This window comes from Thamnophis elegans, chromosome 1 (genome assembly GCF_009769535.1).
Source record: "Thamnophis elegans isolate rThaEle1 chromosome 1, rThaEle1.pri, whole genome shotgun sequence".
NCBI classification, from domain to species: Eukaryota; Metazoa; Chordata; class Lepidosauria; order Squamata; family Colubridae; genus Thamnophis; species Thamnophis elegans.
Genome location: NC_045541.1, coordinates 82,910,019 through 82,928,552, shown reverse-complemented (window position 1 = coordinate 82,928,552; position 18,534 = coordinate 82,910,019). Strand labels below are relative to the sequence as shown.

The 18,534-nt window shown below is 37.4% G+C and overlaps 1 protein-coding gene across 1 annotated transcript in view; it reads right to left on the bottom strand.

Moving 5' to 3' along the window:
• The window catches only part of ABCC8 (ATP binding cassette subfamily C member 8), a 59,432-nt gene extending 47,098 nt beyond the window's left edge, over window positions 1-12,334 (bottom strand). The window contains 7 exon segments of the mRNA XM_032222394.1: window positions 1,706-1,892; window positions 2,572-2,792; window positions 2,795-2,813; window positions 3,813-3,979; window positions 7,746-7,867; window positions 9,969-10,110; window positions 11,790-12,334. Of these exon segments, the coding sequence (XP_032078285.1) occupies window positions 1,706-1,892; window positions 2,572-2,792; window positions 2,795-2,813; window positions 3,813-3,979; window positions 7,746-7,867; window positions 9,969-10,110; window positions 11,790-11,937 (1,006 nt within the window). The 5' untranslated portion in view covers window positions 11,938-12,334.
• Window positions 12,335-18,534: the final 6,200 nt, after the last annotated feature.

Below are 18,534 nucleotides of genomic sequence, written 5' to 3'. Positions count from 1 at the left end.
GTTTAGATAAGTTCTCATTTTTGTAGGTTTTTCTTATTCTATAAGTCTTTAACAAATGTTTATTGCTGCAATTTTTCAGTCTATCACTGTTTTACTGCCCTTGTAGTACTGGAATTTAGTTGAAAGAATAAAACATTTAGTTCTTTAAAAAAAACCAAACCACTTATATTATAATTCTCCTACTTAAACAAATGTAGGTATCAGGTGCAAGAAACTGGAGATGGGATAGAATTAATAAGCATTGCAAGTTTATTCATTCAACATAGACACAAGAATCTGATCTACTAATTATCAATCTGAATTGACACCAGATAAGTGTCAAGGAGGACTAGATATAGGTCTCTTTGATAGCATAGGGATGCCAGTTTGATGATGTATTTGACTCCACCCTCAGGCTTTGCCTTGTCTTCTCCAGCATCAGGCTGTTTAAATGTATATCTTAATATATTTCTTACTGCATGATCTGCTCTTCATTTTATTTTTACATCTAATTTTGGAAGCAAAGTATATTCAAAACAAGCTCCATTATTAGTGTGTACAAGAACAAAAATAAATGATTAATGCTGCCTACAGCTATTACTAAAGAAAAAGTATTGTTAGCATGACATAAATTCTAAAATAATATATGGTTGAATAAAATATAATGCTTAACTTTCAAAGTCATGATAGTTTAGATTATTCTTTATAAGGCCATTCTCTGTATTTTTTAAAGAGAGGCTAGCTCTATTAAATGTTGAGGTTAGCCACACTACATTAATAATGCTTATATAAATGATAAAGCATTAAAAGGTTTTGTGTTACCACAAGAACCACTAAATTGTTCTATAAATCACTAAGGTGGTTACCTTTTAAATATGTTACATGAACTAAAGCAGCATCTCTCTATAATAAATTATATTTTATTTTATTTCTAATCATTTTAATCTATAGTCCAAAATACTATTATGTTTCCTCTAACTAAATACTGATTGATGAAGAAAACTTGAAAATATATTGTTTTAAAAGCTACAATTACAGAAATTATTCTATTTCTACTCTATTATACAAATGCTAACCTTTTACTACTGCATATCTGCAATCAGACTGATTAATTGTTTATGTTTTTGTTAATTGTTTATGGAATCTTAAAGATAACAAACCTCATTAATTAGTACAAAAATTGTTCATTTCTTAACTCCAAAGTTTTTTTTGTTGAATTTGTATTTATAAAAACTTTTTTTGGGGTGGCCCTCAAAAACTACCATGGAAATGGTCACAATAGAATCTGTTTTTTCTTAATTGCTGTGGAGAGAGAGCGAAAGAGCGAGAGACACAATTATTTGGAAGATCTGCAGCTTCTTTGTTATAGGAAAATGATAATCCTGGGAATGGGAAAATGTAACTGTTTGTATAAATACTGTATTTTATTTTTTGACAGCCTTCTGGTCATTTCTTGTGGCTTGGTGCCAGTTGGAACAGTGTCAAGGCCACAACCGAGTGACTCATTCACTCACACTCATTCACTCACGCACACAAAAAGGAAAAGGAATCAGTACCCCAAGGCTCGTCCAGGGACCGAGAGTGAATTTGAAACGCCCACAGGCCCTCATATAATTAGGCCAGAGACCATGAGTTCTACAGCTTGAAGTTTAGAAAAAGTGACTTTAACAAGATTAGAACCAAGAAAAAGTTAGAAGACATTTTAAAAATGATTCTTAGGAAGTACCTGGACAGGCAAAGAGCTGTTTTTCTTTCCTTACATGAACAATCCCAGAGATGCAAAGTGGACCAGCAAATCCAAGCAAATCTGCCAGAATACGGAAAGTGCTGCTTAGAGCCAAAGGCCTTCCAAAGCCATAGCAAAGGGCACACCAAATACTTCTGGATCCTTGTGGGTATGGAGTGTCTTTATTCTGTCCGGTAATAAAAAAAAGGATTGTTAAATTCAGGCAGGGGGTGACATTTTAAAAATGTCATGTTATAAAATACATAACATATAAATATTGTTTTATAAATCCTGACCTTTACTGGAAGAAATAACTGTTTTCTTTTTTTGGCCATGGAAGAAGGGGGAAAAGTTGAAGTTACCATACCAAGCCATGACTTAGCATTCAACTATTGATGTACGTGTGTGTATATATATAACAATTAACTCATAATTACTCTATTTTTGTACTACTTTATGTTAGAAAAATATTCTTATAGCAATAGCAATATCACTTAGTCTTAGCTCTCTCTTTGGGTTTACAATGTCAGCATATCGCCACCAATAATCTGTATCCTCATTTTAGCGACTCTGGAAAGATGGAAAGCTGAGTCAACTTTGAACCTGCCAGGATTGAACTTCTGGCTGTGGGCAGGGACAGCCTGCAACATTGCATTCTAACCACTGTGCCAATGGGGCTCTAAAATAGATTTAATTTACAGTAAATTCGTTTTGATTTTAAATATTGACATACCTTCTACTCAACTGGCAACAAAGAAATCTTTGAAGTGTTTTTAAAAATGTCATTCAGAGGTGTATAAAATGGCTTGTCTGTTTTAAAAAGAGGATTCTTTTTTTACTATATAAAATCTGTTTTATAGTCATACCTTATGTGTTTGAAAAGCTTCATTAAGGCGCATGTAATTGGTCAAAGCTCTCATTGCAATAGGCAGTTTACCTATAGCTTTCAAATCTATGGATTTCTTATGGGCAGTTTTAATAAAGGTATTCATCCACCAATATGTTCCTTTTGACAGGAGGTTCACAAAAGGTTGCAGGAATCTGACTCCAAGATCCTGAAGATCCTCAGGCGGTTTTATTTCTTTTGTTTTTTGAAGAAAATATATCTCTAAATTCATAAAGTCAAAAAGAATCAGCAATTAATGTGAAAGCAGATAAAATTACAATATTCTGTAATTAGTCCCCTGTTCAAGATGACCAAATAAACATGAATTTTAGAGTTTGCATTTCTCAAGAGGTCCTTTATTTTTCAGCATTTAAGTGGAAAATTTATTCAATCAGCAAAATGTGTATTCTCTAAAACCAAAGTGAAATAACATGATTTTTTTTAAAAAAAATGCTTTGGCTAAACTACTTTTACAATGTAAAATATTTTTTAAAAACATAATAACTAGAATTAATTTACAATAGTTTCATGACTGAGAAAACAGTAAATATTTGTCAGATTAGTGCTATATTCCTATTAGATGCTATTCAACCTAGCAGTTAAAAGTTAAGCTCAATTTGGACAGATAAGCATCTTTAAATTCCAATAATTCCAGAGTATTGAATTATACTTTCTATCATAGTAAGATTAATACCTGGCAGAAGAGAGAGAGAAATTTAAGCATTTTGCCTCCTATTTGGAATAAATAATATGAATTATAAATAAGTTGATTTAAGGCTAGACTTACAGAGTTTACAACTTGATACTTGCCAGCCCAAAACACATTTTCTTCAGAAGCCATAAATATAATTTAAATATAACTAGTTGGATATTACATGACATTCTCTCTTTCCATTTAAGAAAATAGATATTGAAAATCTCGGGAAAGTATTCATAGAGCTTTTGAACTATGGAATTGTTCTGGAAGTAACTGACGGTAAACAACATTAATTCTCACTAACATGAATCATTTATCTAATCTGATTCCAAATGTATTTTTGATGAATGAGTGCCAGGCTGTTTCCATCTTATGGAACATGCTAATTTTATAATCTTGCTTCACAATGATTTTAGCTGGCTAAAGTTCTGGCCAGCAGAAGGCCAAAGTAGAAATAACCTAGCTCTTAGTTTTCTCTCCTGTTCTCTTCCCTGAGTTATCATGCACATATAATTAACCCTTACCCTCATTCGGATTACGTTAATTTCTACAATTAGCAGCATTCCATAAAGTACAACCAAAAGTGCTGTGAGGCAGAATCGAAGCTGGCGTGGTCCAATATTATTATCACAAAACTTGACAAACTTGATAGTTTTGGTTATAAAAGCCAAAGTCCAATAAAACAGCAAGGCTGTTGGAAAAAAAAGGTAATTGAGAGGCTGGTAAGACAAAGACAAAGACAATTATATTATTTTTAAAAAGATCTACACTCCAAAGATTGTTATAAATATAAATAAATTAGATTACAATGGTTACTAGAAAAACTACATTGTTAACCCCTTTCCTACCCTCTTCCAACAGTTATCAGATTTTTGGTTGCATAGGTCTATAAAACTGGTGGAGGCTAAATAGTACAGGGATCGCCAGTGGGTTCTCTCAGTAGTTGCAGCTCTAGTTCCCTTGGCTGGAGTCACAATGGCATAGGGTTTCCTTCACAGCATCTGTTTTGTCCCTGTATGGACATCCTTGAGATCTCTTGCCAGTCTCCAATACACCATAGAGCAGCTGGCAAAGCATATGGTAATTATCCATTCTGATTATGTGTCCCACCCACCACTTCTGAACTTTCATTATCAGGGAATCTGTGCTGTTTGACTTTACACGATCCAAGACCTTCATGTTGGAGACATGCTCTAGCCAATGAGTGTGAATGTAGTATTTCTCCAGGTGTTTGTTATTGGTATGTGAGTTCAGAACTCACATCCATATAGGAGAGCATATAGGAGAGTTCTAAAGATTTCAGTTTTGTGAAAATATGGACATTGTATTGATTGTGTCTAGTACACAGGTGCTTCATAGCCTAGTTTTTCTTGTGATTCTGAAGTCAATTTCATTGCAGCCCCATTCAGTTGGCAGAAGAGACCTTAATTCAATGGCGCGAACAAGAGACCCTGGTGACTTTTCCTGCTGCATCAAAATCAAGATATCTACATGTCTTCTTGTGATCTTAGTGTTCCACAACACCGGTTGGACCTGTCTTCTTGATCAATGATCAGTCTTGTCTCCTAAATCTGCCAGGTCGGGCTATGAACACTGGGATAGACAATTTGAAATTGGCTACTCTTCCCTGGTTTGGCCCATCTGCTGAGATGATTCACCAAGGTGTGACTGCTGCATGTGTTAAAGCTACTTGGAGATATAGGTGAGAGCTGAGAGCCAAGTGGAGACCAAAGGTGAAAGAATAATCCTAAAAAGGCACAGCTGGATGTGCAGAAATGAAGAGAAGCTCAATTCTAGCAAGTACATTCATGGATCATCCTGTTCTGAAGACATTATAACTTTAACTGTATCCCCAGATAGAATAGATGTGCAATCTGGATTTTTTTTTTACCTGCACTCACAATTCTCCTCAAATGTGGACAGTGGGTAGTTGTGGCCAGAAATGTACAGATTCATCTGCTGTGCCACTTGTGTCCTTTTCTTGATTGAGATGCATTATTCATAGTCAATCATACCTTAGTTAGAGCATTTCATTGCATTTACGTGGAGTTTCCTTTGAAAAGGCAACTCAGAAGCTACAGGTGTTCTAGACCTGGCAATTTAATAATGTTTGCTCTTTAATTGTTATGTCCCTCTGATGGCCTCGCTACTTATTTTGTCATTTTAATTTATTAGAGCGTAGATTTTAATCTTTGTAAATTACTTAGAATCATAGAAATTGAAGTAGGAAATAAATTCTCAATCTGTTCCACCATAAATTCATTATTAGTAACATATAGTAGACTGAGTCAGATTGTTATGGTTGAATCCAAAATAATTCTGTTCCATGAATATTTAACTTAATAGTGCCATCTTTAAATACAATTCTTTTCAAAGAATAGTGAACTGTAGGAGGTGGAAGTTTTACTAGAAGAATTAAACAGTCAGTAAGATAGTTGAAGCAGCTTTGAAGGATTGATCCGGTTTTGAATTTGTCAGACACCTTTGAAAGATTTTTAGAGCTACCTTGTGGTACATTGTGTGGATTTCATTAAATCAATTCATTGCTACAAGATATTCTCCTAAGTACATCTAAATTAAAGATACAGGGCATATTTTTCTGATTTTACTTTTTGGATTTACTTTCTCCATATATGTGGTGTATGTATTTTGTTATTGTGTATGTTCTGCTTCATTATTATTTAGTTACTCTTTTACCTTTTCTAGCTCTACAGTATATCTTTTTATAGGAGAACAAAACTGTACAATTTTCTGAAAGTAAGATATAACATAGATTTATACAAATGCATTTTGGTGTAATCCATTTTATTTTAACTTGTTTTCATCTAATGATCCCACAGGCCGGATGCATCATGCACTGGCCGCCCTCACCCCTAGTTTAGCAAAGAAGAAAAAGTTGCGATATGTCACATGATAACAACATGCCATTGTGAGTTTGACACCCCTGATCTAATGTATCACATATTAAGAAATGTGTATTACTCATCACCATTGGACTATGAATTAACAGAAGGGTACTGTCTACCTATTTTTATTATTTTCATCACAATAATAAACATAAGGTTATTAATCCAAATAGATTTTATATTGCATATTTGGGCTGCAGTATAATAAAAATATTCCATTAAATATATAGCTAGATTTAACATATTATCATTATTGAAAAACCTTATTTAATAATGTCTCAAAAAATATCTCATTTTGAGAAGATAAAAGAAATATAATCAAACAGGGATATAATATTATGTTTAAAAACAAACCGAAAACAAACAACAAGGACTTTGAGAGAATCTGTGTAACTTCATTATATAATGTTATCAGAAGACTCCCTGATACATTTCTGGTTAATGAAATCTTCATCTTTATTCCAAGATATAACTAATAATACATGAAATTTAGATAACTATATGCTTGCAATGTTGAAAAGAGTGCTTTATGTAACAGTGAAAATATATAAGCTATTATTTTTGTTATACATTATCTTGTACATTGCCTAGAATTCATTGAAATGGCAGCAAAACCCCATATATAAATAAATGGCATACAGTACTATTAATAAAAAATGCAGATGCATAAACTTAATGAATGGTTCATGTGTTAATATCACAAGGAAGGCATGAGGCCACAGGGTGTGCTAGTGCCGCTGCTGCAAACAGGGGGTGGAGCTGCCCTATGTGCCCCACACTGGCTTACCTCAGGGGCCCCACAGCCAGGTCACGCATGCCTGGACACCTGCCTTGCAGTGGCTCCAACAGTCCTGTCCAGCATGACCCCACATGGCCACCAGCCCATTTCTTCTGCTTGCTCTTTGCCACAATGGAGCAGGAGGCTGAGTGATGTGCCGATGATGTGGCTACAAGGCAGCAGTTGTCGGGACATGCATGGCCTGGCTGCAGGAGCTCTGAGGTAAGCTGGTGCAGGGTGCATGGGGCAGCTCCACCCCTCCCCTTCGCCTTGTGCCTGTGGCACCAGTGCGTTGCTCAACTTCCTGTTCCATTGCGGCCATGAGCAAGCAGAAGAAGTGGGCTGGCAGCCATGTGGATTCCTGCCGCATATGGTGGTTGGTACTGTTGCCATGAGAAAGTTGTTGGGGCCTGGCTGTGGGAGCCCTGAGGTAACCTGGTGTGGGGCATGTGAGGCAGCTCCATCCGCCTCAGCTCACCTCATGTCAGCAGCACCACAAGCAACCAGAAAGAATGGGCAGCTGGACATTTTATGACAAGAAAAGTATTGGAAATATTAGACATGCTACATTGGAGAATAGACATTTACTTTCAATTAAACCTGTGAAAACCTCAGAAAACTAGAAAACTATTCTAAATTCTTGCAAAACTGCAATATGTATTTTTGTCTATAATACAGGCAATTTCATAAGAACATATGAAGATCAAAGGCTTATCTAATCAAGCATTATGTTCCCAAGCTTGCTACCAACATTCCTTATGGCTGATACATACCTATCAATAATTTTGGAAAATTGGATGTTTCAATGTTGTGATAATAAACGATGGATGTGACGGCTGCCAAAAATGCCATCCCTGGTGGCATATATAGGTGCAAATGACCAGATTTTGAAAGCCTAAGTAAAGTGAAACATGTATTATTAAATAGATTCATTCTTTCAAAGAGAAATATTAATGCCCATCGATAAAAGAATTCATGTACCTCCAACTCTCTCCAGATGGAGCATTTTCATATGCACACGTAAAGAAGCATATCAGAGTTATAGTATCTAAGATAAATATTATATAGCCCCACTTTTTTCCTTCATTATTCAGAGTAAGGATGCAGAAAAAAGGGGAACTGTTCTGAGGTATGTTACAATACATACAACAACTGAGAGCATCAGCATGACCTCATCTGGATTTAGAAGCTAAACAGAGTTAACCAGCACTGATGATGTTACCTAGTTAGGGTAATGAAACGTCTGCAAGAAAACAAGCAAGCTCAGAGAACACCAAGGATCCCTTACCCAGTTAGTACTTGAATGGAAGACTGCCAAGGAAGAGCAACATTTCAAAACTATGGATCAATGCACTAAGTATTTCCATACAGCTACCAGGAAAATTGCATGGCCATGGGGATTAATTCATCAAAAATTAAGCTCACTTCAAAGAAGGCTATTTTAAAAACGGGAGGGGCGGGGGTGGTGGTAAATTTTTTTAGTCCAGAGATCATAAGTTGCCCATTAATGTCTTGTTTGTGAACCTCAGATCTCACAGTGAGTAGGGCCTAAATGTAGTTCTTTTGTTATATTTCTGAGTTTGTGGGGTGCTTGGTTGCTTTCTTGCAGACATTTCATTACCCAAAACTAGGTAACATTATCAGTGCTAGGCATATTACTGAGTTTTGGAAACAAAATAAACTTAAGAAATTCAGTGCACTTTCTAACTTCTGAAATCCATTCCAGATTGGCCTCTTTTTAAATGTGATCTTCCCACATGCTGTGCAAGTAAGTCCTCAGCTTCTAAAGTCAAATAGACTGTTACTAAGAGAAAATGTTGGTCTTTCAAAGTTGATAGATATTTGAACTATTTAAAAAATCAAAGTCCTCATTTCCACATTTCATTCTTGAGAGTATGTGCAAGGTACTATTCCTAAGTAATATTAAATAAAATAAGGATTTGGAATTACTGTAGATCTTGGCTTGAGTCTTAACTGATTCTGTGAAAAGAATGGAGTTAATATTTATGTAATGAGTCTTTTTTTCCTTTTTTCTGCAGCTCTTGTTTTCCCAAACTGCTCTTAGATATTGGGGGAAATTAGATAAGAGGCTCAGATTTAACTTTTTCTAAATTTTTCTGCTATTTTCAACAATGTTCCCATTGGCCTATGCACCTCCCCTCTTTAATTGTATTTGTTACATTTAAAACAATAGTTAAAAAGAAACGGTTACATTCAATTTTACTGAAGAATTACAAAAAGATAAAGTATAATTTAGAAAATCAATAAAAAGCAGTTTGTGCAAACCAGAACAAACTGTTTAGATAACTCTTCTGCATGGTGTGATATATGGTGTAAAAACACTACCAATGGAAGAAACCATTACTAAAAATACATTTCCCTGCCCCCAATGTGGATGGGAGGATTCTTTAGGAGACTAATCAATGAATAATAATCAGAGAAGAGTCATGTTAATCTATGATAGCCCAAAATCAGAAAGGTAGCACCTTTGCAAATTACCAATAACACATTTTATTAAATAAAATACTCCTAGTATATGAAGTGTAAAATTACAATTACAATGAAAATAGTTGGTAACCTTTGCCTTTCTAGCAGTGTGGTCTCATCATACATTTTAAAGTGAACAGCATTGTAAGTTGAAATTACTTATTAGGAAAAAAACCCTCTTGTTATCACACACCTTTTTAAATAGTTTAGATTCAGATTTATACATGCTGAGAAAAGTGCATTTCCCCCCTCTCTATTTGGATATAATGAACTTTTATAGGTATGGAAATCACAAACTATAGAAAACATATCCACAACAAAGTGACAAAATAAAACCACCTGGTTAACTAAAAACAATTGTGCATGTATATATACAACAACAGTTATTATTTATTTTTGGGAATATACTTCACAAGCTAATCACAGTGAAAATAAGATTCAATTCCTAACAAACAGAATAGTCCAACAAGTTCTATTAGAATAAAAGTGTACCTATTATGCATTCTTACCCATCTGACACGATCCCTTCAGCTATTTCACAGACCAGCACAAACAAAAGGATAAAAGTCAAAATCCACCGTAAATTATGGCCAGGAAAATGAAGCCAAGTGCTATGATGGATATGAACTTTGGAACTTTGACTTCCCCATCCTAATATAAAAAAAACCAAAAACAAATGATCACCATTATCTTAACAGTTTTGTGCAAACAACAGATCTAATTTCCTGTCCTGACTATCCTAAACTGGGAAATAAATATATTAATCTTTTCTGGTGGGTTTTGGAAAATAAATTTAAAAAGATTTTTAAAAACACAGAAGTCAGAAATACTTGATTAGAGACCAGCTTAGGCACTGATACTGCACTACTTTTTTTGTAGAGCCCCTCCATAAAGCAACTTTTAATTGCTTTGTTATTCATCCAGAAAACTCTTGTTGGGCAGATTAAAATAATAAATAAACATACATCATGATTATGAAGAACATTCTCTCTACAAACAAAAAAATATATGTGGAGATGCTATAAGCCAGGGGTGTCAAACTCATGGCATCACATTGTTGTTATGTGATAGGTCGTGACTCCCCCCCCCTTTGCTAAACTAGGGGTGGGCATGGCCAGTGTGTGATGCACTCATGGACTGCGAGTTTGACACCCCTGCTATAAACAATCAGTTCCCCCTCACTAAGGAGGAAAATGCAACATCAAAGAAAGTTTGCATTTGGTGCTCTTTATGATTTACATAAAAAGTCTGAAAAATACATCTTGTCAAAATAATTTGTCTGTGATTTTGGATTCATTAGCTTAGGAATCGAAGATCCTATCATCTCTCACATATTGAGGTATATATTCTCATGTATTCATTACAGTAAGTTTATTTTCTGTTATTTTGTTCTTTTTATATGCTTTGGATTCTAGCCTTTAAAAGTCACCATAACCTTGTGCTCAATTTCATTTCACACCGTGGATCAGTATTTGCAAAGAACATTTGATTCCACTGAATTTGTTGGAGACCCAGGGAAAGACTGGATGGAGCCCACATCCTATCTAGGCCATTGGCTGCCAAAGAAGGATTGCTTGGGGAAGATGAGAAAAGTGAAAGAAGAAAGCAGGTCAGTGGGGTCAGTAATCCAGGTCCTAGTTGTCTCAAAATTAGTCTCCCCCTTTCTCAAAAAGCAATTGGGCCGTTTTTCCTGCAGGAAGAAGAACAATGAAAAACAAAACATTTTGTTCTTCCTCCTCAAGTAAAAGCAGCCTTTTGAGAAAGAAAAAAAACTCCTACTTTTGAGACAACTAGGACCCGGATTACTGACTCCACTGACCTACTTTCTTCTTTCACTTTTCTCCTTTTCACCAAGCAATCCTTCTTTGGCAGCCGTTGACCTGGATAGGATGTCCGTTCGTCCGGTCTCCAATAGGTTCAGTGGAATCAAATGTTGTTCTTCTCAAATACTGCAAGCATCCTCGCATATCATTTAATAAAGCAACAACCCCAGCTTAGGGGTTTTTTTTGGGGGGGGGACCACTTTTGAGGCAAGAAAGCAGTCAGCTTCGTTCAGCCCGTGGGAGTTCGCTTATTTCAATTCGTTCGTTCCTTGGAGCTCTGCGAATAAGCAGCCGGTCCTCCTGCTTCCTACGCCCCGCTGGAGATGGGTGACGCCAAGGAAGATGACCCAGAAGCGCAGCCCAGCAGGACAGCAAGAGGACCGGGAATCTGCTGGGAATTGGGGAATGTGGGCGCTGCAAACGGCTGGAAGGACAGGCGCGAAGAAAGCATTTGCACCCACACCCACTCACGTCCTCTTCCCTCCCTCCTCCCAGAGCTGCACTCACCTATGAAGAGAATGGGGAAGGTGATGAAAAGCAGGAAAACGTGGGGCACCACGTTCAGGGCGTCCACGAAGCAACCGTTGTTGAGCACCCCGTCGGTCACCTTGTAGGGAGTCGAGTTTTGATCGTTGCCACAGAAAGCCAACGGCATGATGGAAGAGGCGGCGGCGACCAGGAGGGGGTGGGTGGGAATGAAGACGACGCCGGAGCGGACAGGCACAAAGTGCGGCTGAAGAGCTCTTGGCTTTCCTGCCTTGGCGGGCGCTCTTCTCCCGCCTTTACTTGAGGGACGCGGCGGCCAGCCCGGTCCATTCGCGCGTGGAGAAAGCCATCGGCAGGCGGCCGGATGGCGCTTCCTCGAGAGAGCGCACGCCCTGGGTAGCTTGCTGACGAGGACGCGCGCCGGACCTGCTTTTAGGAGGCCGGCAGGTGAGATGCAAAGAGAGATGCGCTGACCGGGAGGCAAGGATGCTCCGGATGGCAAAAGCCGCGCGCGCCTGCGCTTTCCCCCCAAAAACAATGGACCAGGCGCTTTCGCCTCGCCGCAGCTCCGGGAGCAGCTGAGGGAAAGAGGAGGCGCAGCCCGGTACTTAAAGGAGCCGCTTCCTCACGTCGGCCGAAGACCGGCCTCCCCTCCTTTTCTTCGGGTCAAGCGCCCGTGCATGGGAAAGCCTCTGTTTGTAAATAGTTTCGGTGCAGACGGGCGTTAGAATTTGACCTTTTGGAAACCTCGACTGCCTGGGGAAAACAGCGCTCTTTGCAGAGAGGGAAAACAGCCTGCATAGTAAAATTGGAAGGGAAGCACAAAGTGTAGTGAAGCATCAATTGTTATTATTTCGGCGGAATTTAGCCCGATGTCAGTGAAGCCCAGCTACAACACCGGCTCACTCATTATCATGCACCTTCAACGCCTCGGATGAGGATTGGCAGCACAATGGAACTCCACAGCCATCCTATTTATTACTTAATCGTTTTCTTGAGATTGTTGTTTTTCTTGAGAAAGAGAGTAGTGATATTCAAAAGGCATATGATCTTACTATAAAAGTAAGCTTATAAGTAAAAGTACTAATAAAGTATATAAAAGTACTAAAGCTATAAAAGTACTAATAAAAACCTCTTACTTTTATCCAGAACAACAGGTGCAGTTTACAAAAAAAGTTTGCAAAATGGAATCTCATATTGGCAATAGCACTTAGACTTATATACTGCTGAGGCTGAGTCAACCTTGAGCCTGGTGGGATTTGAACTGCTAAATTGCAAGCAGCCAGCAGATGTAGCCTGCAGCACTGCACTCTAACCACTGTGCCACCCTAGGTCCATTAGGGCTAAATCAGGTTAAATGTTGTTTGAAGAAAGTTTACCATCAAAGGTTTAAAAAAATACAGATTTTAATGCCAGAAATAATCTGATTTCAGACTTAAGCAATTCATGAATGTTAAACATGAAATGCTCTCTTTTGGACTATTAATTGATTATTTAGTAGGCCAATGGAACAGAATGAATAAATTCTGTTTTAGAGTAGATTCTAGTTCATCTTCAGTCACTTTCACTCAGTCCAACTTATTATACAGGTGTTGTGGTGGGGAAAAATAGGAGGGACTATTGATACTATATGTCATCTTGAACATCTGAATAAAAGGCAAGATATTAAAGTTATAGTTAAAAGTAGATAGAGGTTTTAGATGCCCAGTAAATTTCTACAACTGAATATTCTAATAATATATACAATGCTTATAGAGAGCACATATGTATATGTACCATGTACATAGGCTATATGTACATTTACAGTCTTTCAAAAACTAAAGTCACATAATTTTCTTTTCTCAAAATTTCATATTGTGTTTTTGTTTTGCAAATCATTTTTTCCCTTAACTGAAGAGATGTCATTGATGATGATATCATCAATGTGATGATATCATCAATGATGATGGCTTCTGAAAACTCAGAAGCCATCGAAGCATAGATAAGATCCTCAATGGTTATGGTAGCTCTTCAGTGTTCCTGGTGTCCTAAGACTAGCAGTGCTTAACTTGACAGCTGACACTGCATATTCCCATCTCTCTTGTCAGTTGTCACCAAATGATTCTCGGCAAGTCTTGTTCCTTTAGTTCAGTGTTTCTCATCTTCAACATCTGTAAACTGTATGGACTTTTTTCTGGAATTCCACAGAATACTGCATGCTCTTTGGAGAATTCTGGGGTTCGATGCAATGGTAAAATTCAAATTATTTTACTACCAGTTCTATGGGCATGAGTTGGTGGGTGTGGTGTGGCTTGGTGGGCATGGCAGGAGAATAATACTGCAAAATCTCCATTTCCACCCCACTCCAGGGGAAGGAAACTGCAAAATCCCCATTCCCTCCCCATTCTGGGGCCAGCCAGAGGTGGCATTAGCTGGTTCTCCGAACTACACAAAGTTTTTGCTACCGATTCTCCTAACTACTCAAAATTTTCACTACCAGTTCTCCAGAACTTGCTGGATTTCACCCCTGGTTCGATGTCCACACATCTTTAAGTTCCTGAGGTTGAGAAACACTATTTCAGTTACCGGGTATATGAGGACACTGAGATTGTAAAGGATTTATGACTTCCTTACATGTTTTAAGTGCCCCCTCCAAATCAGTATGTATGAGAATATGATTCTACCCTATTAAAATAAAATAAAAAATCCATTTCCTTACAGGTTTGGATTAAATGTTGTGGATTTTAGCAAATTCATCAGATTACATATCTGGTCAAAAATTCAGCACAAAGGTCAGCTCCTTTCAGACATCATACTGTCTCATTTCTCTGATTAACGCCCATCAGTATCTTAATTCTTACCCAATACAAATATATAAATCGTAACATTTTTAAAGAAAGAAATTGGATTTTTGCTGAGTGAGATTCTTAAATTCCCTTAAGCAAAACAAAATAGCTTTTCCAATGAAGCTATGAAAGAAACGGAAAAGGGTTTATACTGTGATGTTATCTTACACCTCTCAATCCTTTTGCTCTCACAATCTGCTTCTGAGCTTGGAATCCTGACGTTATTGCATAATTGTTTCTCTTTCTTCCAGAAAGCCTATTATTCACAGAAGGAAAAATCAAATTATAAAGTTATATCACTTTCAATACAGCAAAAATATTCTATGGATAGTCTTGGCATAGTTGACATTAATTGGCCATCCTGGTCCAACTAACTATTTAAAAAGATAGTTTTATTAAAAGTTTTAATTACAATACTAAAAGGTAATACAAACTAGAAAAGAAAGGGAGAAAAGGTGCAAGATGAAAAAGAAGAAAAAATAGAAAAAAATTAAGAAAGCATCTTCCCACCCTCATCACAACAAGCATAACCATAATCTCTGTAAATCTGCTAAATAAAATCCAGGATGTTTGGTTTCAACTATTTCTATGATATCACTGGTTACAAAGCCTCTTAGTTTCAAGCACAACAAATTCAGAAAGCTTTGTCCACTGTTGTCTTAGAGTGAATTTATTAAATGATGCCAAGGATTAGATTGCTGATCAAATTTGGTCTCTTCTGAAGCCACTGGGAGTAAACCAAGCTAAACAGGACAATCTTTTCTGGAGTGGGAGATATCTGATTAGCACCATGATTATGTTACCTTATTCCGTATCAGAGGTGTCAAACTCACATTGTCACATGACATATCGCGACTTCCCCCCTTTCGCTAAACTGAGGGTGGGCACAGCCAGCACATGATGCATCCAGCCTGCAGGCCACGAGTTTGACACCCCTGTTCTGCATGATGTTTCCTAAAAAAGCAAGCTGTGTTTTAAAATCACAATTTCCCTTCAGCCCCCAGTCCTTTTCCAGTGCTGATGAGAATGTTTCTGAAAATAATTTCCTTTTCTATTGAACATTTTTGAGATATATTTTTACAAGTCATAATATCATTTCTGTTTTAACTATTTTGTATATGTATTTTAAAAATTGTAATAAAGAGCCCTAGTGGGGCAGTGTTTAAAGTGCACTATTGCAAGCTAACTCTGCCCACAGCATGGAGTTCGATCCAGATGGGCTAGAGTTGACGCAGTCTTCCATCCTTCCAAGATTGGTAAAATGAGGACTCAGATTGTTGGGGGCAATATGCTGACATTGTAAACTGCCCAGAGAGTGCTGTAAAGCACTGTGGGGTGGTATATAAATCTAAGGAGCCGAGGTGGTGCAGTGGTTAGGGTGCAGTACTGCAGGCCACTTCAGCTGACTGTTATCTGCAGTTCAGCGGTTCTAATCTCACCGGCTCAAGGTTGACTCAGCCTTCCATCCTTCCGAGGTGGGTGAAATGAGGACCCAGACTGTGGGGGCGATATGCTGACTCTGTAAACCGCTTAGAGAGGGCTGAAAGCGGTATATAAGTCTAACTGCTATTGCTAAGTTCTATTGCTATTGCTGTAAAAAACATAAATTGAAACACAGCTTTAATATTTTTCTCAGTTGTTGTTATTCTGATTCTTCGGGTATACTGTAATTTTAAGATATTCCCATCATGCCAAGCATATTGTCTAACTTCTAACAAAATACATAATAGTCTTAATTAGGATGCATGAAAATGATTATCTGGAACAAATGGCAGTCATTCCACTTGCCGAAAATTTCTAGGAAGTTCCAGTGCTTGGACAGAATAGAGTCTTCATTTATAAAGTTAGCAAGGCACTGACCTTGCAAAAGAGCAGGATTTCTGATAGCAAAGTGATAACTCAAGGGTCAGTGGAAATTTTCTGCACTACCTTATTTAGAAACATATGTTTATAAAAGATGTTGTGTCTGCTGGGGAGTGAGCTTGGCTTGCATATTGACTCTGGTCTGCTTTTCATTTCTGCTGTCATTTCAAGGAGGTGTAAATAAGCTGAATCACATTGTGTCCAGATGGAGAGTATCATCGGCGTGATTACCTTATGACATGTGAGCCAACAGCATTCTTAATATAAGTTAAGCGTATTTTGTTTTCCTTTGGTACTACTGTGTGTTTTTGCATTTAGTCTGGTTATGAAAAAGACAAGCAAAATATTAAATCTAGGTTTTTAATAATCTGGCTCATCGTGTTCACTCTTGCTGCTGCTTCAAAACATTTTCCTTTATTTGAAGCTTTTTGCCAGCTGGCTTCTTTGTCTCTTTTGTACTTTATTTCTTCCTGCATATATTATTTTGCCTCCAGGTTCAAACATGGGCTTCCAGAGTACATTTGACCCAAATGCATGTATGATTACAATTTCTAGGGCAGTTTATGCTTTAAAATTTATTTGGTTCTCATATGCAGGTATTTACTACCCATTCAGGCAGACCAACTTTCTTCAGGGGTCTCCAGAAACCAGAAAAGAGATGGCAGGGAGACATGCAGCTCCCTTAAGAGTAGATTCCTTGGATCTATTTTTGTCCTGTATCCATTCTTCCCTTTAAGAGAAAGTGGTGAAGAAGGCAGTTGGCCACCAACTAAAGGAAGCAGTTTTTTTTCAGGCTCACATAGAACAGAAAAGCAAGGCACAATTTTAATAAATAGTTGCTAAATCAGGGATGTCTGCAAGAGAGAGTAAAAAAGTTGAGATGTTGCCACAACAATGTGATCAAAGCCCTGCCCTTCTGTATGTGTATCATGACAGAGCATGTGTTGCATCCTGACTATTTTTATCTGCCTGAGATATATCTTGCTTGGAAAAGGTACAAAGTATTTTTGAATCATTTTAAAAATGCACAATAACCAATGAGTTGGTTATTCTTACATTCCTGACTTCTATGACCACCTTATAAATATGTACATACTTAAATAAGGCCTCTAGAGGTAGCTTTGAAACATTAAATAGTGGTAAATGTGCAGTAACTCTTATCTGACTTTTGTAATCGAGTTAACATTCTTGGACCCAGAGTTTTTAATCACAGTCCAAAAGGAGGAGGTGAAGTGATAAATATTCTCTGCCTCTTATGTTTTCAAAACTCCTGTATAAAATTCCTGGTCTGGAAAGCATTTCATTCTAATGCAACCAGATCAGAGACAGCTACTAACAGTGCTGGAAGCCATCTTTTACCTTTTGGACTTCAGGCCCACCACATTTTCTACTGTAGGAAAATGGGAGGGAGGATTATAATGGGTATGGGTGCTATGTAGCCATAACAACATTCTTTCTCAGAAAGTCAAGGTCAACTGGCCCTGCAGCTGTGATGTGGTGATTGGGAGGCATCTCCTGGTTTGGACGGTGTCTGATTGGACCATGTGATGGATATGTGGGTACTGGGCAGAGACTTGAACTTTCTTTTGGGTGGGGAAAGCCTGGAAACTTTCAGATTCAGGTTTTCCCAGATGTGCCAATATGACATCTCTAATAAAATGGAGCTTCAAAGAAATGCAAGCCTTGGAGTTTTCTTTCGTTAGGGGTATTACTTGGAACCCTGTTATTAACCAGAATCTGACAAACAGTCTGATAGTTTTGCCCTTTTATTATATCAGTTACATAACTGACTTTCTTAGCACCAATCCCAAGGAAGGAAAAACATTAGGAATAATAAAATAAGTATAAAAACTCAACACATTTCAAGTTCTTATGTATTAAAATTATTTTTCCACCCAAAATCATGTCAGTTTAATTGTCAGATCTGTCTCACATTAAAAAAAAAAAACTTTGAACAGTACTTGGTGCTCTCTGACATGAAAAAAAAATTCTTTCTCTCTTCAGTTTCCTCTTAAGCAATGAGTAAACAAAAATATATGGAAGCTGAGAGAGAATGAGTTCAGTGACCTGCATCTTGA